This window comes from Girardinichthys multiradiatus, chromosome 22 (assembly GCF_021462225.1).
Source record: "Girardinichthys multiradiatus isolate DD_20200921_A chromosome 22, DD_fGirMul_XY1, whole genome shotgun sequence".
Taxonomy (NCBI): Eukaryota; Metazoa; Chordata; class Actinopteri; order Cyprinodontiformes; family Goodeidae; genus Girardinichthys; species Girardinichthys multiradiatus.
The window spans coordinates 27607889-27633272 of record NC_061814.1 but is presented as its reverse complement, the minus strand read 5'-3'; the positions used below and the strand labels follow the sequence as shown (position 1 = coordinate 27633272).

General features: G+C 39.6%; 4 protein-coding genes across 8 annotated transcripts; 2 read left to right on the top strand and 2 right to left on the bottom strand.

Annotated features, from left to right (window-relative positions):
* Window positions 1-1845: 1845 nt before the first annotated feature.
* Window positions 1846-9369, bottom strand: LOC124859207 (sphingomyelin synthase-related protein 1-like). Of its 4 annotated transcripts, none has more exons than XM_047351845.1 (7): window positions 9241-9366; window positions 8868-9085; window positions 4524-5153; window positions 4300-4395; window positions 4093-4210; window positions 3804-3954; window positions 1846-2692 (listed from the first exon to the last, which is right to left on the bottom strand). In XM_047351845.1, the coding sequence occupies exons 3-7, from the start codon at window positions 5147-5149 to the stop codon at window positions 2388-2390; spliced, it is 1296 nt and encodes a 431-aa protein (XP_047207801.1). In that variant the 5' UTR covers window positions 5150-5153; window positions 8868-9085; window positions 9241-9366; the 3' UTR covers window positions 1846-2387. The 4 variants fall into 4 exon arrangements, with proteins under 4 accessions (XP_047207801.1, XP_047207802.1, XP_047207800.1 ...); XM_047351846.1 differs by having other exon boundaries at window positions 4524-5150; XM_047351844.1 differs by lacking the exon at window positions 8868-9085 and having other exon boundaries at window positions 4524-5150; window positions 9241-9369.
* Window positions 9370-9730: 361 nt separating this feature from the next.
* On the top strand, window positions 9731-11437 carry LOC124858752 (dual specificity protein phosphatase 13-like). The gene is made up of 3 exons (XM_047350948.1): window positions 9731-9934; window positions 10931-11145; window positions 11232-11437. The coding sequence occupies exons 1-3, from the start codon at window positions 9756-9758 to the stop codon at window positions 11429-11431; spliced, it is 594 nt and encodes a 197-aa protein (XP_047206904.1). The 5' UTR covers window positions 9731-9755; the 3' UTR covers window positions 11432-11437.
* Window positions 11438-11532: 95 nt separating this feature from the next.
* Window positions 11533-13681, top strand: LOC124858751 (dual specificity protein phosphatase 13-like). Its single transcript, XM_047350947.1, has 3 exons — window positions 11533-12343; window positions 12755-12972; window positions 13062-13681. Exons 1-3 carry the CDS (start codon window positions 12126-12128, stop codon window positions 13271-13273), a joined length of 648 nt encoding a protein of 215 aa, XP_047206903.1. The 5' UTR covers window positions 11533-12125; the 3' UTR covers window positions 13274-13681.
* A 107-nt stretch (window positions 13682-13788) lies between these two features.
* LOC124858750 (dual specificity phosphatase 29-like) lies at window positions 13789-23423 on the bottom strand. Of its 2 annotated transcripts, XM_047350945.1 has the most exons (6): window positions 23190-23423; window positions 22983-23105; window positions 22680-22897; window positions 14667-14880; window positions 14334-14557; window positions 13789-14210 (listed from the first exon to the last, which is right to left on the bottom strand). In XM_047350945.1, exons 1-6 carry the CDS (start codon window positions 23381-23383, stop codon window positions 13969-13971), a joined length of 1215 nt encoding a protein of 404 aa, XP_047206901.1. In that variant the 5' UTR covers window positions 23384-23423; the 3' UTR covers window positions 13789-13968. The 2 variants fall into 2 exon arrangements, with proteins under 2 accessions (XP_047206901.1, XP_047206902.1); XM_047350946.1 differs by lacking the exons at window positions 22680-22897; window positions 22983-23105; window positions 23190-23423 and adding an exon at window positions 16164-16279 and having other exon boundaries at window positions 13808-14210.
* Window positions 23424-25384: the final 1961 nt, after the last annotated feature.

The window sequence follows — 25384 nt, the reverse complement described above, 5'->3', positions numbered from 1 at the left end:
TTCAAAGACACATGCACACAACTAGTTTTCCTTGGCAGTAAACTTCATTCATTAGATTGAAGGCAAAAATGTTATAAAAAACAACAAGCCACATTATTGTAAACAAAATTCTAGACTTTGGTGGACAAAGTGTTTTCTTCTACCAGGTAAAGGTCAAGTATTTCTATACTTGGTACATCCTCTGATTATTTAAAACAAGTAGGATAAAGAAAACAAATACAATAAAACACAAATTTTACATTTGATTACAACAAAGCAGCCATTCACTTTTTTATGTAAAAAGACAGAAATAAAAATGTCCCTGAAAAAGATTTTTTTTTTCATTAAACAAGGAGGTCAGGTACAGGGGTTGAACAATGAAACTGAAACACCTGGTTTTAGACCACAATAATTTATTAGTATGGTGTAGGGCCTCCTTTTGCGGTCAATACAGCGTCAATTCGTCTTGGGAATGACATATACAAGTCCTGCACAGTGGTCAGAGGGATTTAAGCCATTCTTCTTGCAGGATAGTGGCCAGGTCACTACGTGATATTGGTGGAGGAAAACGTTTCCTGACTCGCTCCTCCAAAACACCCCAAAGTGGCTCAATAATATTTAGATCTGGTGACTGTGCAGGCCATGGGAGATGTTCAACTTCACTTTCATGTTCATCAAACCAATCTTTCACCAGTCTTGCTGTGTGTATTGGTGCATTGTCATCCTGATACACGGCACCGCATTCAGGATACAATGTTTGAACCATTGGATGCACATGGTCCTCAAGAATGGTTCGGTAGTCCTTGGCAGTGACGCGCCCATCTAGCACAAGTATTGGGCCAAGGGAATGCCATGATATGGCAGCCCAAACCATCACTGATCCACCCCCATGCTTCACTCTGGGCATGCAACAGTCTGGGTGGTACGCTTCTTTGGGGCTTCTCCACACCGTAACTCTCCCGGATGTGAGGAAAACAGTAAAGGTGGACTCATCATAGAACAATACATGTTTCACATTGTCCACAGCCCAAGATTTGCTCTCCTTGCACCATTGAAACCAACGTTTGGCATTGGCATGAGTGACCAAAGGTTTGGTTATAGCAGCCCGGCCGTGTATATTGACCCTGTGGAGCTCCCGACGGACAGTTCTGGTGGAAACAGGAGAGTTGAGGTGCACATTTAATTCTGCCGTGATTTGGGCAGCTGTGGTTTTATGTTTTTTGGATACAATCCGGGTTAGCACCCGAACATCCCTTTCAGACAGCTTCCTCTTGCATCCACAGTTAATCCTGTTGGATGTGGTTCGTCCTTCTTGGTGGTATGCTGACATTACCCTGGATACCGTGGCTCTTGATACATCACAAAGACTTGCTGTCTTGGTCACAGATGCGCCAGCAAGACGTGCACCAACAATTTGTCCTCTTTTGAACTCTGGTATGTCACCCATAATGTTGTTTGCATTTCAATATTTTGAGCAAAACTGTGCTCTTACCCTGCTAATTGAACCTTCAGACTCTGCTCTTACTGGTGCAATGTGCAATTAATGAAGACTGGCTACCAGGCTGGTCCAATTTAGCCATGAAACCTCCCACACTAAAATGACAGGTGTTTCAGTTTCATTGTCCAACCCCTGTATTTGGTTGCATTTTGAAAAAAAGGCTATTTTGGTTGAACTTACTGAAGTGCTCTTTGCAGCAAAATGTAAACCTTCAGCAAATTTACTGAAAAAAAAAATCAGTTTTACACATAACTGTAAACAGACGAACAAATCTCCAAAGAACTGTAAACTTTTCCAAAGTGGAAGTTAGTCACAATGCTGCATACCTGAAAGTCTAAAATCTTGCAGAAAAAGCCCACACCCTTTGCTTTTATAATATAGAAGTCAGTAGTTTTTATTTATTTGGAAATGTGTGATTTAAATATTAAAGAAAAGTTTAACATGTTGTTAAAACCATATTTAGCCAACTCTGTTATCAGAGGAACGTGCTAATAATGAGGGAACTGTTGGAGCTAGCTAGCAGCAATCTGAATTCATCCCACAAAAACCTAAGAAATGCAAGTTATTCAACATTTTCTATTCAGAATGATTAAATCTGTTTAGCACTAAAACTGTACATGGTTTCTACTTTTTAGACAGCTCCATGTAAGTTTTTTTTTTTTTAAGTTTTCTATATGCTCAGCTATCGAGCTGCTAGCTGTAGCTTCATATTTAGCAGACTGACAGGAGTGGTGTAAATCTTCTCATCTTTTTATATAAAGTATGCAACCCAAACTGTATAACTGTTCATTTGAACCTGAGAAAAATAAATAATTTAATTTAGCAAATGAAGGAAAAATATTAATGTAATACATTTAAAAAAGTTCCTTCAAGGCACTGCTACAAAAGCACAATGACCGTTGAAAACCCTTCATCCAATTAGAGTTTTCATAAAGGCAGGTTTATCGAAGGGCCAGTGATACTGATTGGGGACGGGACCGTTCACGTTGCACTCAAAGAAGGAGAACATGGGGAACCAAATACGCGCCCTGCGACTGTGCTGATAGGCGCGGGTGTTGGCTAATGTGTGGTAGTAGAGGAAGAGGCGGGTGGTGATGTAGAAGGCGATAAAGACGTCGATGGAGTAGTGCTCGTGAGCCGCCAGGATGAAGAAAATCCCAAACAGGTTCAACACCCAGGAGATTGTATGGATCAGATTCCAGTTTCTTGGTGTGTCTAAAAATACAAGCAATTATTAGGAATAATCTGGTAAAAGTGTATGCAGGCAGTTTTTTATGTGAAACTTTCACAATTTTCTAGACTCAACTTTCCAGAGTCAGTTGTAAATTATTGAGAAATATTTCCTACAAGTTTATGAAAGCTTTTTCTACAGTGGTCAGCCAAGATAGAAAAGAAAGAAAAGGAAAGAATGAAATACATGATGAAGGAAGAACACAAGAAGAGAAGAAAAGAAAATAGGAAGCATGGGAGAAAGAAAGGAGGACACAGGGAAGAAAAGTTAGGAATGAGGATACAATGAAGACAGGCAGGATGGAGGATGCAGATAAAAAAAAGGAAAGATTGAAAGTCGTGAGGGATGACTGATGAAGATAATGTAATGAGCAAGGAAGGAAGGAAGGAGGAATTAAGAAGAAAGTCTGTAAAAAACAGATATTTTTCCATATTCCTGTTATCTCTCTCCATACTAATCCAGACCAGAAAAATACTGAGATCAAATTCCATACTTTTTCCAGACTGTGCAGGAACCCTGTATATATTTTAATTCCTATGTATTTAAAACATGAGGCACCATCAAATGGGTTAACTAGGTAACATATCCTTTAATTGTGGCTAACATCAGCATTCAGATTATCTGATTATCTTCATTCTAACCCTTACTTGTTCAGTTTGGTCATATGTTCACAATTACTCATCGATGATACAAATCTAGAATTATTTAGTTTTTAATTGTTTTGCTTTAAACTGTTCTAGAACAAAATAGTCATACAGCATACTCTATTATTTAATATAAATGATATAGTAGGGAAGAATAATCTCTTTACAGTAGTTTTAAAAAAATACAGAATTAGGAAGAATACTATTATACCATTGTCTATGTATATTTTTAAATTTCGAGCTTGAGAACCGCTGCTCTAGAAGCCTGTTTACATTCTACATCTACCAGTGCCTGGTAGGACTAACTGTCAAGCATATAATTTGAGGTGGTGCTGATATTTTAGAGACTAGACAAAAAAGATAAATATTGATCAATGTCTTTAAGTCAATAAGTCTTAAAGTTTTTTATTTTAAAGTCAGTCTATAAAAGCAAACAAAGAACAAATCTTACATTCAGTCACAAAGAAGTTGAGCAACGTGATGACCACAGTGTGTCCACTGAACATGTAGTCTCCACAGGTTTGGACACCTGTAAGAGTCATCCCAAACCCACTCCATATAGCCATCGCTCTCTGGATCTTTGCCCAGGTATCACCATATGACTGGGGGGACAAAAAAAAATGCTGTTAACCAAAGAGTGACCTCATGATTGTAGTTACCAGCTACTTACTCAATGATAAATTACAGAGGAACAACAAACAAATAACTGACGTTTACAGTATCTCTAATGTTTTACCCACCAGGCTAGCACACTTCAGGTGCTGCCCAGGCACCGAGAGCGAGGTGACAAACATGGTGCAGCAACGAAGCAAAAACACTGTTCCCATCAAAGAACACAGCCGTCTGAGGAGAATTGACCTGAAACAGACAGAATAAAGGCTCATTTCAAAACTCTTGGCATGATGAGCAGAGGGCAGTGTGATGGGATTGGTTGGAAGTGGGAATACCTGTGCTTGTGAAGGAGCAGGATCAACAAAAACATGTAACACAAGATAAGGCCGCAGGCCTCAGCCATCACAAAAGCCCAAGGGATTCTGGGTACACTGCAAAAGAAGGAAAACATCCATATCAGTCTGATTAGATGTTGCTCAACAAGCGCTGGAATCCTCATGTGCATTTTCACTGATAGGTACTGTTGCAAAACACACAAGATAAACAGGCTGGTTCCTACCTGTCCAGGAATATATCAGGAAGAGGCGGATAAGTCCTCATGTCAGGGACACGCTCATGTACAACAACCATGACAAAAGAGGTCAGTCCACACACTAAGAATACATATATGGAACTGATAACAGTCTTCCAGGCCTCTGGATCCAATCTGCCTGCCATTGGCTGTAGAAACCTCCCATTGGAGTGTGTTTGACACAACACTGCCCTAGGCACACATCCAAGACTGCTACTGTTCCTCAGACGCAGCACCGGTCTATTACATAAATGATCCGCTCCATTACATCCCCTCATTTCAGCTCCATCACAGCTCCACTCAGCCCGTGGAGCACCCAGTTCGAGTCCCGCAGACAGACTGTCTAATGGCCACAGCCCCAGCTCTTCTAGCTCAGGTTTATTCTCCATTTGGAGGCGCCACAGGGCTACGGTCAGTCTTTTGATGTCTCCCAGCACGGTGAGGCTCAGCGGGGGACCCCGCAGGTCGGCCTCAGTCAGAGCCAGCAGACTGAGGCCATCAATGCGGTGGTGTGTACACAACAATCCCACGTACTGCCCGAAACCTTCCTCCTGCAGCCACTGGGCCACTCGATTGCTGCTCCAAGCACTCACACGGTCATCTAACTCTGACATCCTGCTGCACACAGAAACAGAAACAGCATGAATGGGTGTTTCACAGTGATCATTCTCTGTAATGTCTTCACTGATTTACAGCACACTGGAAAGTATTCAGACCTTTAGAAATGTCTCACATTTTGTAGCATTTCAGCAAAAGCTCCGAAGGATTTTATTAGAAGTTTATGTGATACTCCAACAGAAAGTAGAGAACGGTTTTTGAAGCGGAAGGAAAATGACAAATAAATCAAAGGGTTTTAAAGTAGAAATCTGAAAAGTGTGGGGTGCATTTGTATTCAGCCCACCTGGGTCAATGCTGTGTAGAATCTCCTTTCACTGCTTTAATAGCTTCAAGTGTCTGGGGTATGTTTTCACCAGCTTTAGAGACTAAAGCTTTTGCCCATTTTTATTGACTTCTTCAAACCCAGTTAAAAAGTTATATTTCAGTCTCAAGAGCAGCTTCTTCCACTTTTTGCTTCTAGCAAACTGCAAACAGGCTTTCTTAAAAAAGGTCAGATTGCTGGAGTGCATAAATAATAGTATTTCTGTCAACAGATTGCCCCACCTGAGCTTTTGGTCTGCGCAGCTCCTCCAGCAGGGTTACCATGGACTTCTTGGCTAATCCTCTGATTAATGCTCTCCTTGCCTAGTTTAGGTGGGTTTGCAGTTGTTCCTTTTTCATTTCCAGATGATGGATTAAACAGCTCTGCAAACTGTTCACAGCTTGGGATATTGTTTTGGAACCTAACCCTGCTTTAAACTTCTCTACAACTTTCCATCTGCTTTTTTCCTTGGTCTTTATGATGGTGTTTGTTCACCAACGAATGATGGATCTATGAACGATGTATGACACTCCTTCAAGGCCTTCAGAAAACCATATTGTGCTAAAATGAAATTAGACACAGGTGGACTCTGTTCACCAATTAAGTGACGTCTGAAGGCAGTTGGTTGCACGTCGGGGTTTGGTTTAGTATTTTTTATACTTATTGTATCAGATTAGAAGGGCCTGAACACATATACGTGCCATAACCTTTTTTAGATTTTTCTCAATAAATAATTTTGAAAAATATGCATAGTTTCCTTCCACTTCTACAACATAAAGTCTAAATATATGTACTTCTCCAATGCACTACGCATTCTGCTGATCACAACCACCTACCCTACTATTTTGATTGATATTGTGCAAAATATGCAAAAGGCTAATAATTTAATGATATGCAAAAAAGGTGTCCATTCATATATTCTCAAATGTCAAGTTAAATCTTAAATGCCTTCCTACTTTCATATTACTCCAAATTTAACCAAAAATGTGTAATTTCTGCCTCAACAACGGAGGAATAATTACCAAGGCTGTTACTCATGTATCAGTTAACCAGCTAATTGTTTACGCTGTCAAACCCCCCCCACACACACATTTTGGCCAGTTGTTCTGTGAATTAAATTGCAACTAACGATTCTTTTGCTAAATCGATCAACCTGTCGACTATTTTTTCGATTAATCAATTAATAATTGGACAGCAAAAAGCTGCTTAATAGGAGATTTTTTACAGAATTTGAATCAGGTTAAGCTAAAACTATGCCACTTGAGATGTTCTGGATAGAGCATATTTACAGGTAAAGAAGGTTTTTCATCTTAAACACAAAATGTGTATAGTTTTTGTACAATTTTGGCCTAATTACTGTTTTGAGTGGGTTGTTCTTTCAGCAAATTGCATGTTTTAGAGTCTGTACACTTAGGTTATAATTATTCTATTACTAAATTAGTTGACAATTATCTCAATAATTGATTAATCGCCAATAATCCAATTAATTGTTTCAGCCCTAATTAAAATTCCTTAATAGTGATTACAAAAATGGATCTGGTATACCTTCTGCAGCTCTTATTTAATGCGATTTACCCTGCAAGCTTTGAGTGTTAAAGCATTTGTTTGTGTTCAGGGCAGTTTGCACCACAACAGACCAGTAGCTTGTAGTAGAAGTATGCACTATGTTACGCATGAAGCAGGTAAAGGTCAAGCCAAAGCAAACGATGGTCCTCTATATTCTAAAGCTGTTGTTTTAGAGTTTAGAGAAAATAAATGAACATATCACTTGGAGTAACACACTAAGCCGCAGACTATACAAAATATTTGCTAGAAACAAAGTAAGTGACCTTCTGCCTTCCACATAGAATCAACATTGAGTAATTAGTTTTGGTGCTTCAGCTTTTTTTTTTCCAGTTTTCACCCTTTGACCTTCAAGATAAGCTTGCAACGATGTTGCTCCAAAGGTCTGCAACTCTGCACCAACGTGACAGGATTTGTGTTGACTTTCTAAAATAACTGATAGCTTGCATGCTGAAGAGACACTTGATGGACTTAAAATCTCTACAGCCAGCTGATTTTTGCAACCTATAGTATATGAAATGCAACTAGCATTTAAGACATTATTACACTTCAAATTATATTAATTGGATATTAATATTAATGGTTATATTAAGCTGAGATGAGCCTGCTGAACATGCTCTTTATAACTGACTTTGGTTTACGCTGTGACTGACTGATTTTAGTGTCTTTATATAGAAGCCTAAATGTTAAACTAAATTAAATATATATATTTTTTACATATTATATATATTTTAACATTTATTGAATGGTAAAATTGTGACCAGTTTCAAGCTGAAATATTTGGTGGCTTTTATGTTTCTGTTAAAAACATGTTTTTTGTAAACTAGACCTTTTAGCAGTTTTGCTCAGAAAGAAAATATACACAACAGAAATCAGTTGTTGACATACATTAACCATTTTTTTATCCACTGACATAGAAATCAGACTAAACTTTTCCTGTTTTAAATCACCTGGGAACAAAAGTTTTCATATTTAACACATGCCAGAATATTGGTGAGATAATGTTTAGGAGAATTGTTTTTAATTTTCTTCAGATTCAACGGTTTGAATCCATTTCCTTCGTATTTGGTACAATTTTGTAATGACCGCTCCGAACCACTGACTTTGTAGTCCTTAATCCACTTTGTAACTAATCTGGTGATACGCTTAGGGTCGCTGTCCATTTGGAAGACCCATTTCTGGCCAGGTTCTAACCCCCTGGCTGATGTCTAGAGATACTGGTAAAATTTTTCAACATGATTCCTCATGATATCCGTTTCTGTGAAGTGCACTAGGTCTTTGTTTCCATATATTGTAGTTTTTACACACACACACACAGACACAAAAATCTGCATAGAAAGACCTTAAAAGTAATCAGAAAACCAGTACCGGCCAGGAAAATCCTTATTGGTGCTTTTGTAGTTATTTAGTAACTCTGTTTTCTCCATTTATGCATTAAAAGATATGTCCCCACCCTTGATTTGCTGTTGGACTGGACAAAGAACTGAGAAATACCACAAAATCTAAGTTCAACATCCATGCTCTATTGAAAGCGCTGGAACAATTTTGATATTCTATTTCTATAAAAAGTGTTCAAAATAAAAACAGATTAAAACTGTAAGTAACAATAAAATAAAATGGTCAGAGTATCCTCCCAGAACAACAGCCTCACCCAACATGATATCACTTCACTGAAAGTTGTCTTACTGGTCCAAAGAGGAGAAATGTGTTACTGCTACTGAAACCTCCTGTCTCAAACATAGAATATTTTATATCATTTTACCCCACACTGAATGCAAATCATCCTGAGGCTGCACTGGTGGTAAGGATTAGGACTAATAATTTACATATCTGAAACTTAACTAACTCACCAGCACAGCTTCTGCTCTGCTCCTAAAAGAGAAATCGCTTATTTTTATCCAGGCTTCAGAGTTTACTGGCATCTTCTGTGGCCGGGGCTTTACTTGGGATGAATAGATGCCAGGTCAGCACATTTGGCCAGCTTACACTGAGTCACTGGGAGCAGTGACACAACTGGGACAGAGAAAGCTCCCAGTGTGTTTCAGACATAGACAGCTCGACAAAGGACCTACAGTGTCCCCAAAACACAACCACAAAAACATATTCTTTTAGAAACCTAAAATAGGTGGGAATATCTTCAGCTGAGAAGAAATAGGTCACAGAAAGCATAATGTGCGGTGTTAAATTTACTGTAAAAAGTAACATTAAACAATATTTGCCTACCTTAGACGTCCCAGTGTCACAGTGCTGCTGGAAGTCTCAGAGCAACTATCTGCCAGTTTCTCCACTCCCAGGATTGTGTCATGGCCAACATGTCTCAAACAACTAGGCAACATCAAACAGGAAGACAGCACCAATGAACAACTTCAGCAAAGAAGAACTCACTGCTTAATGCAGACCTGCAGGTGGGAGCACACTGACATCTGCTGGCCAGTTCTATGAAAAGCAAGGATCTGATAGCCAATCTTACACCAGATAAACCAGTAAAGGGCAAAATAAGGGTTTTAGTTTGGCCCATTTACCAGAACCATTAAGTGCATTTTAAAAACTGGCATGTTTGCAAACATATGTGAAATAATTGCGCATTTTTATCAGCCTGTGCCATTGTGCACCACCTGTTTGTGTCAGTCACTGGCTGAGTGGAGGGGACGGTTTCTTCCTCTTCAGGAAAACTACAGAGCAGCATAAGCACGTACAACACAGCAATGACAGACAGAAAGCCAATCTCAGTTGTTAGAATGGGAGAGAAATGTGTTACAGAGGACTCAAAGCAGACAGATACGAAAGAGGAGGAAGAACAGACATGCAGTACAGGTGATACTCCAACTCTTCAGGAGCTCGAGGAGCTTCTACACTCAGCTCCACGCTCGTGTCACCATGCAGATGAGGTGTGGCCGAATCTCTTTCTGGGAGACATGTGAGTGACCTGGTCTGCAGTTAGGTTTCCACAGTTATTTACACTATTGTGTCTTTAATCATAGATCTTAAAATGTTTTCACATTTTGTCACTTTACAACCACAAATTTTTAACATGTTTTATTTGAAATTTTTGTAATGGACCACAACACAAAGTAATGTGTTTAATCATTGAAGTAGTCTGGTACAACAATAAACCTTTCAAAACTCAGCCATCCACCAAAACTGAGAGGTGGTGGAGAGAGAGTATGAAAGCAGCTAAGAAACCCCTATTAACTTTGGAAGAGCTACAGAGCATCATGGGTCAGGAGGGAGAATCAGCAACAGGAAAACAATTTATCATGCACTTTACAAATCTGGCATTTATCAAAGGGGCAAGAAGAAAGTCCCATCTGCGGATTGCCACGAGCATCCTCATTGTGAAACATAGTGGCGGCAGCATCATCACGTGGCATTACTTTTATCAGTATTAATAGAAAGGCTGAGCAGAATTGATGGGAGGATGGATGGAGCCAAATGAAGGGCGAAACTAGAGGAAAACCTTTCAGAGGCAAGAAAAGATGTGGGACTGTGGTAGAGGTTCACCTTCCAGCAGTACATCAACTCTAAACAGTGTTACAATTAGATGGTTTAGATCAAAGCATATTCATCTGTTATATTGGCCCAGTTTAACTCCAGACCTAAATCCAGTTGAGAATCTGTGGCAAGACTTGGAAATTGATGTCTAAATGATTTGACCAAAGTTTAGCAATATAGCAAAGAAGAATGAGCCAAAAGGGCTGTAATCGCAGCAAAGGGTGGTTTTACATCATGTTATGGTGCTTTTAGTCAGGTTTCTTCATATCCACTTTATCACAGACCCCTACAGGAGATCCTTGCTGCCCAAAGCAATCATCATCATCTACAACTCTTTGAAGAAACTTGCATAATATGAGTTACAAAAAAGTTTTATGTTTATACCTTTGGACTTAATAAATGTATTTAACACTTATTCCAGGTTTATGTCTCATGACAAGTTTGGACTCTGGCAGCTGGGCATCACTCATGTGCTGAACGCCTCCCATGGAAAACTCTGCTGCAAAGGCAGTGATGATTTCTATGGAACCACGGTAAAATATTACGGAGTTCCCGCCAACGACCTCCCAACATTCAATCTATCACCTTTTTTCTACCCTGCTGCAGAATTTATTCACCTGGCTTTGCTATCAGGAGGTATAGCCGACGTGTTTTGAAAAACAACAATGAAACAACAATGAAAGAACTGAAGTTTCATACTTGTTTTTTTTAATGGTTTTCAGGGAAGATTTTTGTACACTGTGCTGTGGGAGTGAGCCGCTCGGCTGCGTTGGTTTTGGCCTACCTGATGATTCATCATCACTTCAGTCTCCTGTCTTCTATACGCTGTGTGCAACAGAAGCGCTGGATTTTCCCTAACAGAGGATTTATACGACAGCTTATAGACCTGGAACAAACACTGCGTGTTGAAAGAAAAAATTAGCTTAAATAACCGGCTCTTTTATTAGTTGGTTAAATTAGTTCAGCTTATTTCCTGTTGTTGTTTATGGATGAGTCAGGCCAAACACAGGCAGGAGGCAGGCAGAACCATTGTTAACTGGATGTTTATTAGAATAGAAGAGGGACTTACAACAAACAACAGGAAGTATGAAGCGAAACACTAGGGAGCAAACTGTTGAGCCATAGATAACAGCAAACATGGATCTGACTAAGAAGTGACTGAACGGAGAGGCTTAAATACAGGAGGAGATGATTACTGGAATGCAGAACATGGGAGTCTAATTACTGGGAGAAAAAGCTGAGAGAAAATTAGCAGGTGTCTAAACAACAAGGAAACACATGTCCGAAAATAATCCGTAAACTGAACATGAACACCAAAAACATAAAAAATTTAAACATGAACTCAATACAAAATAACCAATGTTGCTATCTAAACCAAAGCCCCACAGATCTTTACAGCTGGATCACGATCTGCATTTGTGAACTTTACTTTTCATTTGACCCTAATGTTGAGAGAAAGGTAGAGAGAGAGAGCGAGAGAATCACATGTGAACAGACCAATCAATCCTCCAGCAACATTAAATAACTCCAATATCCTGCCAGAAAGAACACTCTGAAAACACCGGGCTAATTTTGGAGCAGGGCTGGGTGCCACCCAATAAATCAACCAGCTGCTCATGCCTGTCACCAAGCTGATGAAGGGGCGGTGGGCTGTGGTAGCAGGGGCAGCACAGGCGTCTGCTCAAAGTCGGACTCTGTGCACAGGAAGAATGTCGAGGAACAGCCAGCGGCAGAACCTGGTGGTCATTAAAGAACTTGAGCTCATCTTGGACTCCTGCACACTGGAGCTCACGCCTGTGGATGAAGTCTGGCCCAACTTGTACATAGGAAATGTGTGAGTGTATTGTGTTTGAAAGCAGAAACAATACATAATCAAGCTGTTTATTTCAACTTTTATCATTGTTGTATAGTCTAGTATAGGCTAGTGGAGCACCTCAAATTTTGAACATTTGGAAGATTTTTGCATGTGAAAGCAAATATAATTGCACTGTAAATGTTTTAAATAAGCAACTGTACCATTTTCCGAAGAGCTGCCATTTATAACATCTACAATCAGTTTTAAGGTTGATCAGCTATTTTAAATAGTGAATTTGTATATCAGCTTGAACCTATTAAAAATGGGTGCTCCTATCTTCAACATATAATACTTATTAAATGCCTATATCACTGTCTGTGCTGCTAAATTGTTGTTGCATGGTATAATTACATAATTCTGTTTTATATATGTCCTCTGTATGATTCTTAGGGCTGTTGCACAGAATAAAAACACATTACATAAGTTTAGCATCACTCATGTCCTGAACGCAGCACACTCCAAGCAGGGCAGCATCGGTGACCAGAGCTTTTATGGGAACACGTGTGTTTACTTTGGCATCCCAGCGGAAGATTCAGACCACTTTGACCTCAGTCAATACTTTAAATCTGCTGCCGACTTCATTCATAAAGGCCTTAAAAGCAAAGATGGTACACTTCTTTCAATATCTTTCTTAGTTTTAAGCAAAAATTTCATTTATAATTAATTTTCCCTTGTGTTTTTTTATCCTTCCCGATAGGAAAAGTGTTGGTTCACTGCATCATGGGTGTGAGTCGATCGGCCACTTTGGTCCTAGCCTACCTCATGCTGAGTCATCGTTTCTCACTAAGAGATGCTCTGAGACATGTTGTGAAAAAACGGGCCATTTATCCCAACCGGAACTTCCTGACGCTCCTCCTAAAGCTGGACGAAGAGCTGACCAGAAAAAGGATGCTGTGTCCCGTTCTCTGACATAATTCTGTATCTGTTTCCTCAGTCCTTGTTATCTCATGACATCAGCAGTGGTTGTAAATAGTGTATTTATGTAAATCAAAAGAAGACATTGAAGGTCTCTATATTTAGTTTTGTTTTACTTTTATCACCTTGTGAATCTGTCTGTTATCTGTAATTTTAATTTATTGGTCCAACAACAGGATGTTATGTAATAACAGTTAAGATCAACCCAAGTCTTCTCATCTATTTCTACATGAAGCTCAATAATTGAACTTAAAAAAACAAACACACATTTTGGCCACACATTGATGCTGAAAACTACTGATTAATCAGCTTAAACATGTATTTATGTGTGCTCTACTTTATGCCTTGGACCAAATATATTACGCTGCCTTAATTTGTGAATTAAACGTCCTTCACATGTTACGTTATTGTTTGTTTTTCATTTATTATGATATTTATTTGCGCTTTGATGCAACAAAATGCCTACTGATAACGCCCAATTTGCAAATAAACTAATACAATTGATTTTGCTTTACTTGGTATTAACTTTTATTTTTGATCCTTTGGTAAATTTTATTTACTATTTCTCTGAACTTGTCATTGGACCTGCAACACAGTGAAGGAAGAAGAAAAGTACATGAGAATTATTAAAAATATATATATTTATGTTTAAACAGGTTACATCATAGAAAATGAAGTACAGAGGTATATTATGTTGATGTTTTGCATGCTTGGTCTTCCATGTCTCTTCTCCGTCTCAGCTTGTCTTCTTGCAGCGTGATATCCAGCGCTCTGAGCTGTTTCAGGAAGCCATGATTAGGCAGGATGCAGCGGTGCTGCCGGACATGCTCAATAGCTTCCACTACAGTTAAGCTGTTCTTCATCATCAGGTACGCCAAGACCAGAGTGGCTGACCTGCTTCGGCCCATCACACAGTGAACCAGCACCTTATCTGAAAAACAGGTGGATACATCAGACAAAAGAACAAATTACAAGCACCTTCTTCAGGGGCTAAACGTTTACTTATTTCTGTACTGCAAAAGGATAGCCAATCTGGTTCTTCTCCAAAACTCACTCTGTGGGTGGCTGAGGGCCTCATGGATGAACTCTGCTGCAGCAAAGAAGTACTGGGAGATGTTGAAGGTGGGTTTGTCATCAGCTTCCACACCAAAATACTGCATGTTCAGGTCGCTGTAGTAATTAGCACCAGTCAGCACATTGTTCCACTTTCCTTCTGCTGCATTCAGGACATGAGTGACACCCAAATCCCTGAGCCTAGGCCGCTCGAGAGCTGTTTTCCTGTTTTCATACAACACATTCAAAAATTAGCTTTCAGCACAATCTCTGTATTCAAATAATTTATAGTATGAGTGCATTTATACAAACAAAGCTTTCTGAGATAACTCACTCATCCCCAATGTAAATTCTTGGCCAGACCTGATTGACATGTGTATATTGAGCTGTGGTGCCGGTCCAGAAAAGCTGTTCCAGGTCTAATGTTCCGGGTGTGATGTAGTCACTGTCATGGTACACCTGAACTGCTGCATATGGATTACTTCTTCTGGATTTCAGCACACGGGAGGTCATCTTTCCTCTGTTATTCCACATAAATGCATACATCCCTGTCATAAAAGACAATGAGGCACATTAAATGGACACAGGGTATCATATTTAAAACAAAACCAACATGAAACTCACAGGTACCAATTTGATATCAGTGATCTTTCACTTCCCCAGCAATGCCCTTGTACCTGAAAGACTGCATATTTCTGAGTTTTGACCTTAATCTATGTACAGTATATTCTTTACACATGATCCTTTCTACATTTTTCTAAACAAAAAGCACATTTTCTTCTGTTTGTGCATAATTGTAACATGGTTTTCAGTTAATTTTACAAATTCAAATCTGAAAAGTGTGGCATGCATTTGTATTCAGCCACCTTTACTCTCATACTCCTACATGTGGCAACAAATTGCCACATAATTAATAGAGTCCACCTGTTTGCAATCTAATATAAATGCACCTCTTCTGTAAAACCTTGAATGTTTGTTTCAGAGTAGCTTGTAAGAATTGGTGGGAAGATGGATGAAGCTTAATACAGGACAATCCTGACAGATAGACTTGAGCCCACAACAGACATTCACCTTCTAATGGCCAAGCAACGACCTCCAGAATACATCCCAAGCTCCAAGGAAAAGGTTTAGATCAGGGGTCTACAACGTTTTTCAGTCTGCACTGGAATACATAATTTTATTTTTATGCCTCTATTCATCAGTTTGCTACAACATGTTGGATTCACATTCATTTATTTAAAGGCATAACTTTGAAATAAGAAATTATTAAAAGGTCTAAAAAACCAAAGATCTCACAACCCTCCTGCAGTACCCACATGGAGCCACTAGGGATCAGGGACCCACTAGGGGTCACAACCCCATTGTTGAAGACCTCTGGTTTAGGTCAGTGGCTCTCAATCCTGGTCCTTGGGGCCATACACCTGATTAAAATTATGGCATTACCTCCTCAGCATACCATCAGGGATGGCAGCAGGGAAACACCTAAAACATGCTAGATGGTGGTTTGACGAACACTGGTTTGGATCAAAAGCATATTCGTGTGTTAGAATGGCTCAGGAAACATCCAGAGCTAAATCCAACTAAATATCAGGGGCAAGACTTAAAAACTACAAGCAGAAACACACAAAAATACATGCAGCTGTAATTACAGCAAAATGTTTTTTTACGCAGAGTAGACTATACACCACATTTTCAGGATGCTGTGTATTATAATCTCAGCATCATCCTTCATTTATGCTTTACCTGATGACAACAAAAGCTTATGTGTACTCAGATTACTCAGATGCATTAAATAGATACATAAAAATGTGAATAGAAATTAAGTACTTACGTTATTTAAATCTGTCGCTAAGCATGTCTTCCAACACTGAACAACTAAAGACAGAAACAACAACCTGAAGGCTGTTTCTCCGAGGCTGTTTAAGATTATATTTTTAGACAGCTGGGCTATAAAACCTGATCTGAATAACATCACACACCCAAACATACACACACACACACACACACACACACACACACACACACACACTCTTGTTTTGCTATATGTAGTGAGGACCATGTGTTGACTCCCACTGAATTCGATTGATTTTCAGTCATTTTCAACTCTTTCTATGCTCTAACTTTGACAATAACCCTAAACCTAACCATTACCAGTGCATGCCGAACCCTAACCTCACCCTAAACTCAATTCACACCTTAGTCCTAAACCTAACCGTTAGCAAAATAGGTTGTGAGGACCAGCAAAATGTCCTCACTTTGGTACAAACGGTCCTCAATTTGATGGTGAAATCGGGAAAATGGTTCTCACTGTGATGCCAAGACAGGAACACACACACACACACACACTCACACACAATCCAAAAATGCATTCCAGCCCTTTATGACTTTTCAAATATTTTAATATGACACAATCCTTGAACCTACAAGGAGATTTAGCACAATTATGATCCTTGCATAATAACAATGAGTATTAAATTACTTTTGTTTTATTAAATCAATGTTGAAGTCAAGAATCTGTGACGTGAACATTTAAGGTTTTCCCCAGGAACAACTTGGCAGTTGTTTCTGGGGAAAACCTTAAATGTTCAGTGGGTATATCTTTGTAAACTGACATCCCACAAAACCAATTTGTCAAAGGAGAGATTGTAGATTCCTGTAAAAACTTATTACACAGAAACAGCTTCTTCTTCTTTATTTCTGTCCTCCGTAATCTGCCTGCTCTGTGTACAAAGGCTTAGCTCGAGCTGTCTAAGCTGTTCCAGAAATCCAGAGTTGGGTCCAATGTCTCGACAGAGACGCACAGCGATGATGGCTTCCACTAATGTCAGGCCGCGGTGGATCATCAGATAGGCCAGAACCAATGCACCAGAGCGGCTCACACCCATGGCGCAGTGAACAAGAACTTTCCCTGAAAGATACTTTATTCAGTATACTCAGTTGCAGTAAGAATACACATTCACTGTTTTCAATTACACAAAGATTATTTGTGATTTTAGGTACCAGGCTGCACATTAATATCTTTATATAGCCAGCACACAGTTCAATTCAATTCAGTTTATTTATATAGCGCCAATTTACAACACATGTTGTCTCAAGGCACTTCACAAAAGTCAGGTACATACATTTAAATTAATCCTAACCATTGAACAGTGCAGTCAGATTCGGTTATTTATTCAAATTGGATAAAAAGTTTTTCTGTCTAAGGAATTCCAGCAGATTGCATCCAGTCAGTGACTTGCATCATTCACTCCTCCTGGATGAGCATGTAGAGACAGTGGACAGTCACTGGCGTTGACTTTGCAGCAATCCCTCATACTGAGCATGCATGTAGCGACAGTGGAGAGGAAGAACTCCCATTTAACAGGAAGAAACCTCCAGCAAAACCAGGCTCAGTGTGAGCGGCCATCTGCCACGACCGACTCGGGGTTTGAGAGAACAGAGCAGAGACATAAAGAGAACAAAGAAGCACTGATCCAGGAGTCCTTTCTATGGGAAGGAAAAGTAAATGTTAGTGGATGTAGCTCCTTTAGTCATTTCACCTAGAAAGAAAGAACAGATAAACTTTGAGCCAGTTTTCAAGGATAGAGTCTGAAAGAGAGCACATATAATTAGTTACAGTAAAAGCTCAGTCAGTAGCTATATCTAGGAGAGAGAAAAGGTTAAACACTGAAAGACATGGCCAAGTGGATCATCTGTAGAAGGTGAGCATTAAGCTGTTGCCAGCAGAAGCTTGGACAATTCCCCTCTCCAGAAAGGTGTCACAGGTAGACACAGAGTCAGGCCAGGTGTAGCTTCTAGGAAGAGAAAAGAAAAGAGAAAATAAAGTTAAAAACTGAAATAACAGCAAATAATGCAAAATTGGAGAGTAGTGTGAGAATGTAGCGAAGAGGGTGAAAGTGATCATTATGTCCTCCAGCTGCCTAAGCCTATTGCAGCATAACTACAGAGATAGTTTCAGTTTCAGTTTATTTATTTACATAGCGCTTATTCACAACATTGTTGTCTCAAAGCAACCCCACAAAGGGTCCGGAACGGCACCGGGCCGCCCAGACCACACCACCGAGAGCCAGAGCCCGGCCACCCCAGAACGGGCCACGTGTAGGGTCACTAAGTAAAATAATAACCTGATAAAGTTTGTCCATTGAGAGCCCACTGATGGCCATTGTTATACTAAAAACCACAAGGATCGGGATACCTCTCCCTGTCAGATTGACCATAACCATTGGAAAAGAGAAGGGGTCATACAGGTAGCAGAAATGGAGGGTGTGTTTGCACGTCAACCATAACTGAGCCAGTTTAGGCTAAACCTGATTCCCCCTTACTCCATCCAACAGGGAGGGAAGAAGATGGAGGTAAAAAATAAGGAACATAGCCTAAGCCACTCTAACTATAAGCTTTATCAAAAAGGAAAGTTTTAAGCCTAGCCTTAAAAGTAGACAGGGTGTCTGCCTCACGGACTAAAACTGGGAGCTGGTTCCACAGGAGAGGAGCCTGATAACTAAAATATCTGCCTCCCATTCTACTTCTAGAGACTCTAGGAAGCAACAGTAAACCTGCAGTCTGAGAACGAAGTGCTCTGTTAGGAACATATGGAACAATCAGATCTCTGATGTATGATGGAGCTAGATCATTAAGGGCTTTATATGTGAGGAGGAGAATTTTAAATTCTATTCTGGATTTAACAGGGAGCCAATGAAGGGAAGCTAAAGTAGGAGAAATATGATCTCTCTTTTTAATTTTCATCAGAAATCTTGCTGCAGCATTTTGAATCAGCTGAAGGCTTTTAACTGCATTTTGTGGACATCCTGATAGTAACGAATTACAATAGTCCAGCCTTGAAGTAACAAATGCATGGACTAGTTTTTCAGCGTCACTCCTGGATAAGATATTCCTAATTTTGGCAATGTTCCGGAGATGAAAGAAGGAAATCCTAGAAACCTGTTTAATATGGGATTTAAATGACATGTCCTGGTCAAAAATAACACCAAAGCTTTTTACTTTATTATCGGAGGTCAATTTAATGCCATCCAGGTTAAGTGATTGACTAAGCAGTTTCTTTTTTAAAGACTCCGGTCCAAAGACGACAACTTCTGTCTTGTCTGAATTTAGAAGCAGAAAATTTAAAGTCATCCAAGTTTTTATGTCTTCAAGACATGCTTGTAGTCTGTCTAACTGGTTGGGCTCATCAGGATTTATGGATAAGTAAAGCTGAATATCATCAGCGTAACAGTGAAAATGTATCCTATGCTGCCTGATAATTTGACCTTTTGGAAGCATATATATAGTAAAGAGAATTGGCCCAAGTACTGAACCCTGTGGTACTCCACAATTAACCCTGGAGTTTAAAGATGATTTATCATTTACATGAACAAACTGGAATCTGTCAGACAGATAAGATTTAAACCAGCCTAGCGCTGTTCCCCTGATCCCTACAACATATTCCAGTCTTTCTAAGAGAATATTATGGTCGACTGTATCAACTGCAGCACTGAGATCTAACAGAACCAGTACAGACACAAGTCCACTATCTGAGGCCATAAGAATATCATTAGTGACTTTCAGCAGAGCTGTTTCAGTGCTATGATGAGCTCTGAAGATTGGATATAGGTCTGTAATTTTTCAAGTCATCTCTATCAAGCGAAGGTTTCTTAAGTAAAGGTTTAATTACAGCTACCTTAAAATCTTGTGGTACATATCCATTTACTAAGGATAGGTTAATCATACCTAAAATGGGGCTGGTAATCAGAGGGAACACTTCCTTAAATAATTTGGTTGGGATTGGGTCTGACATACAAGTTGAAGGTTTAGATGAAGCTAATATTTCTGATAACTCAGGAAGCTCCACAGGATCAAAACAGTCCAAACAGAGATCAAGTTCTACAGTTGCTTCCAATGTTGTCTCACTTTCTGAGGATGAAGTAATCATCTTCGGGAGTATGTCATAGATTTTATTTTTAATAGAATCAATTTTATTTAAGAAGAATCCCATAAAGTCATGACTGCTGAGAGCTAAATGAATGGATGACTCAACAGAGCTATGACTCTGTGTAAGTTTAGCAACTGTACTAAAGAGAAACCTCGGATTATTCTTGTTCTCTTCTATTAATGATAAGAAATAAGCTCTTCTGGCTTGGCGAAGTGTCTTTTTATACAACAGTAGGCTATTTCTCCAGATTAAGTAGGAATCCTCTGGGTGTGTAGAGAGCCATTTTCTCTCCAATTTTCTAACATTGTGCTAACAGTCTCCTCCACACTTATTTCAGCCCCTGGTAAAGATGTTTAAACATTTTCATAATGTATTATTTAAGTCTAGGAACTGATATGGCCATGGAAGAAAGTTGATTTTGTGTTGGGTGAACCATTTTGTGGTGATTTTGTCATATGTTTTGGGTCATTATCTTGCTGAAAGATCCAATCACTCATTTTCTGTTTTCTGGCTGTGTCCACCAGATTTTAAATAAAAATGTGCAAAATGATGCCATCCTCTCTTACAAGGCCCACAACATTATAAATCCTCTACCATACTTAAAAATTGTGCTTTTCTGTTGATTCATTCTTTTGTTTTAATTCAGTTCAGTTTTATATAGCGCCACACCAAATCCATCTGGAGTGGAAACATCTATGTCTGGAGAAAAGCTTGGTCTTATCTGACCAAAGCACATACTTCTAGGTAAATGTTGATTAGTCAGTCAGTCATTTTCTACCGCTTATTCCATAGTGGGTCACGGGGTAGCTGGTGCCTATCTCCAGCAGTCTATGGGCGAGAGGCAGGGTACACCCTGGACAGGTCGCCAGTCCATCGCAGGGCAACACACATACAACCATGCACACACTCATTCATACACCTAAGGGAAATTTAGAGTTACCAATTAACCTAACAGGCATGTCTTTGGACTGTGGGAGGAAGCCGGAGTACCCGGTGAGAACCCACGCATGCACGGGGAGAACATGCAAACTCCATGCAGAAAGACCCCAGGCCAGGAATTGAACCCAGGACCTTCTTGCTGCAAGGCAACAGTGCTACCAATGCAGCCTTAAATGTTGATTAATGCTCTGCAAAGTTCATACATTTACATTTGTGATAGTAAGACAGATAATGCTGTCCAACCAAACAGCCATGATGGTTGCTATGGAGACTCTTTAACCTTAAGGTACTGCTTTGCTGCATTTCTCTAACAATGAGGTTAGGATATTTTTTTTTATCTCCCTTCTTTCTTACTGTGCTTGGTGGCAAAATAAACTTTGGTCCTCATCCAGCCATGTTTGTTCCAATTCTAGCTGTTTTAAACGTTTTTGGAGAACAAGTGGCTTTTATTCCACAGTTCAGCAGATATTTAAAAGGAAAAACATGCAGTAAAGGCCACGTGTCAGAGGTCGAACCCAGAACAGCTGCAATGAGGACTATTAGCTTGGGGCACCTGGTCTATCCACTGAGCCATGCAGCGGCCAGTTTTTATTTTTAATTATTGCTCTCACTGTAGAAAATGGCAAGTTTAGGTTATCGGCTATTTACTTTTCAGATTTATAAAGAGACATCAGCCTTACTTGCATGTTCTCCCGTGTTTTCTTATTTTGCATAGCGGCTGGGAGAATTAGGTTCATGTAGGATCATTATAAAACATACTTCAAAGTTGTTAATCAGTCTGATCAAATTAAATGTATATGTGTGTGTAAATGAATTATCCCATGTGAGACTATGCTACTGAAGTAAAACATTTAAGGATTTTTCTACATTTTAACAGGGGTGCAAGCAGTAAGTGTGAGGGTTATTGTATAGCATGGATGACGCCAGGTCCTGAAGATCCATAATTTTTACACCTTTAGAGACTATTTAATGTTTTTTATATTAAATCCACACAAATGTTAGAAGGAGGCACATTAAAATTTTAATCATACTGAAATATTCTTTTGTATTGAACTAAATCTGCCAAATGCCATGAAACATGCTAATTACAGCCGCTTCTTAAATTTTACATTTTACTTCGTGTTCTGTAAGTTTTATGCAATTTTACTCTACATTTCAATATTTCAATCCAGACTGGCTAACATTAGCAGTCTATGTTCAACTACAAATTGATTCTACAATCAATATTATACACAGTATACAGCTTTAAGTGATCATCAGTGAGAGATTGCATTCCAGAGATCTAAATCATCATTAATCGGTAATGGTGAAAGCTGTGTATATAAAAAAACATGACAGATAAAAAGAATGAATTGACATTCAATGTAGTGACAGTATTGTACATTTAGGCAGTTTATTTCTATGATTCGACTCTTTTTCATGTGAACCCATGTGACTGTAATTCGTAGCCAGCTTCTGCTGATGCATTTTGTTTTTACTGACCGTTTTCCTTCAGAGCGCTGTCTATGAACTGGGCAGCAGAGTTGAAAAAAGGGTGGAGATTAAACTCTGGATGGTCTGGAGCTTCAACACCATGGTACACCACTTCAATGTCGGTGTAAAACTTCTGACCCGTGTTGATCCGGTGTTGACCTGCTGCAGCGTTTAGTACGTGAGTCACACCCAGAGATGACAGTCTGGCTTTATCTCGAGCAACAGACCTTCAGACACAAGACACATTCAATGTGTTTTACTCTATATTTTTTTGCCACAGTGTAGGATGTTGAAAAAGATTGATCTACTCACTCATCTCCAACATAGAGTTTTGGCCACACTTCATTTATAGACCCTACAGGCTTCCTGTTGGTCCACAGTATTTGCCTCAGTTCTGACAGGGATGGTGTTTTGCCCTGCTCGGCTAAATAACCTCTGGAGCAATACAAATGTGTGTGAGTCCTGGTGCCTTATTGGGTTTATGCTAATTCATTGATTTGTGTTTGAGTGTGACTTTACAATGCCTGGGCCTGTCTTTTTCTTCTCCTCTCTCTCTCTAGACTCATGTCGAGGCAACGCAGCTGCATTAGGAAGCCTGGGTTGGGACAGATGTCTCTGTGCTGCCTTACAGCAACCACCGCCTCCTGCAGATGCAGGCCCTCAACGATCATCAGAAAGGCCAACACTAGTGTTGCAGAGCGGCTCACACCCATCAGACAGTGTATGAACACCCTTCCTGGGACACAAATGTTACTTATTACCTTCCACCTGTAGATATGCGTACACAAACATTAGGTACCGTCTCAGAATGCAGAAACCCCTGTTGTTTGTAAACATGAGACCGTGATAATTATTTAAAACTTTTTTCCACCTTTAATCTGACATTTATCCTTTACAGTTTAACTGAAAACAAACAAATCCAAAAAATGTGAGATTAAAGCTGCAGTAACCAGGTTGCATGATTGTACACACCCTTAAACTAAGACTGAACATGTCTGCGTATGGTTTTCTTGTGTAGGGCTCTTTTAACACATCATATCTTGGCTTGGTAATGTTTATTTATTGTTTTGAACCTGGCTAGACCATTCCACAACTTTAATTTTCCTCTAATTAATCTTTCTTATGTTGATTTTGGTGTTTGGTTGGATCACCTGTGATGTTGACAAATGAAATCCCACTTAATCTCCAGCTTTCTAGCAGACAAATGAAGGTTTTATATCCAAACTGAATGGTATTAGCAACCCCCATAATTCACTGAGGGTGTGGTTCCTCTGGTGATGCTCATTTCTGTTTCGGTCCTATGAAATCTTTTGTAATTGTCACCCAAAGGTTTAACTTTTGTGTCAATTCGTCCATCACACTTCCTCTCACGAGGTTTTGGAGGATTTTAGCCTGGGTGTGTTCTGTGGCAGAAAATGCTTTTGTTTACAACGCTACTTCTTAGTCATGACACATGGAGAACACAGGCGATTTTGGTGACCTGTGGAACACAACTAGAACTTACTGAAAAATCCTGCAGCTTCTTCAGTGTTACTGTTGACCTTTTGGCAGACTCTTTGATCAGTTCCAGTCTGATCTTTTTATCAACTGGAGAAATATCCAGTTTTTGTGATGACACTGTTCTCCAATAGTTTATCTAGTTATTGAGGACTGCCTTTACTGTGGCATGGTGTATACATGGAATTTTTTGTACTGTTATCCTGACTGATACCCTTTGTTCAATGGGACCCTTTTGATCCTTTGTAACATCTCTGCAAACTATGGTTTTGGCTAAAGGACGAAAATAAGCCATTGTTTAAGAGTGTGCACATATACGCAAGGAAGTTATATTTACATTTATCCCCAAACCGATATGATTGTTGTTTGGCTGATAGGATATACAGGTCCTTCTCAAAATATTAGCATATTGTGATAAAGTTCATTATTTTCCATAATGTCATGATGAAAATTTAACATTCATATATTTTAGATTATTGCACACTAACTGAAATATTTCAGATCTTTTATTGTCTTAATACGGATGATTGTGACATACAGCTCATGAAAACCCAAAATTCCTATCTCACAAAATTAGCCTATTTCATCCGACCAATAAAAGAAAAGTGTTTTTAATACAAAAAACGTCAACCTTCAAATAATCATGTACAGTTATGCACTCAATACTTGGTCGGGAATCCTTTTGCAGAAATGACTGCTTCAATGCGGCGTGGCATGGAGGCAATCAGCCTGTGGCACTGCTGAGGTCTTATGGAGGCCCAGGATGCTTCGATAGCGGCCTTTAGCTCATCCAGAGTGTTGGGTCTTGAGTCTCTCAACGTTCTCTTCACAATATCCCACAGATTCTCTATGGGGTTCAGGTCAGGAGAGTTGGCAGGCCAATTGAGCACAGTGATACCATGGTCAGTAAACCATTTACCAGTGGTTTTGGCACTGTGAGCAGGTGCCAGGTCGTGCTGAAAAATGAAATCTTCATCTCCATAAAGCTTTTCAGCAGATGGAAGCATGAAGTGCTCCAAAATCTCCTGATAGCTAGCTGCATTGACCCTGCCCTTGATAAAACACAGTGGACCAACACCAGCAGCTGACACGGCACCCCAAACCATCACTGACTGTGGGTACTTGACACTGGACTTTGGCATTTTGGCATTTCCTTCTCCCCAGTCTTCCTCCAGACTCTGGCACCTTGATTTCCGAATGACATGCAGAATTTGCTT

Bases quoted from the DNA above. Each gene is read 5' to 3' on its own strand.
- LOC124859207 (XM_047351843.1), bottom strand. From the start codon at position 9,353: ATGTTGCCTAGTTGTTTGAGACATGTTGGCCATGACACAATCCTGGGA. The intron at 5,154-9,240 runs GTAGGCAAATAT...TTCTGTGTGCAG, and splicing joins GTGACACTGGGACGTCTAAG to CAGGATGTCAGAGTTAGATG. The intron at 3,955-4,092 runs GTGGGTAAAACA...TTGTCCCCCCAG, and splicing joins ACCTGAAGTGTGCTAGCCTG to TCATATGGTGATACCTGGGC.
- LOC124858752 (XM_047350948.1), top strand. From the start codon at position 9,756: ATGGGAGAGAAATGTGTTACAGAGGACTCAAAGCAGACAGATACGAAA. The intron at 9,935-10,930 runs GTGAGTGACCTG...CACTTATTCCAG, and splicing joins AATCTCTTTCTGGGAGACAT to GTTTATGTCTCATGACAAGT. The intron at 11,146-11,231 runs GTATAGCCGACG...AATGGTTTTCAG, and splicing joins CCTGGCTTTGCTATCAGGAG to GGAAGATTTTTGTACACTGT.
- LOC124858751 (XM_047350947.1), top strand. From the start codon at position 12,126: ATGCCTGTCACCAAGCTGATGAAGGGGCGGTGGGCTGTGGTAGCAGGG. The intron at 12,344-12,754 runs GTGAGTGTATTG...TATGATTCTTAG, and splicing joins AACTTGTACATAGGAAATGT to GGCTGTTGCACAGAATAAAA. The intron at 12,973-13,061 runs GTACACTTCTTT...CCTTCCCGATAG, and splicing joins AGGCCTTAAAAGCAAAGATG to GAAAAGTGTTGGTTCACTGC.
- LOC124858750 (XM_047350945.1), bottom strand. From the start codon at position 23,383: ATGGGTGTGAGCCGCTCTGCAACACTAGTGTTGGCCTTTCTGATGATC. The intron at 23,106-23,189 runs GTAAAGTCACAC...GTATTGCTCCAG, and splicing joins AAAAGACAGGCCCAGGCATT to AGGTTATTTAGCCGAGCAGG. The intron at 14,881-22,679 runs GTCAGTAAAAAC...CTTTTATGACAG, and splicing joins CAGCGCTCTGAAGGAAAACG to GGATGTATGCATTTATGTGG.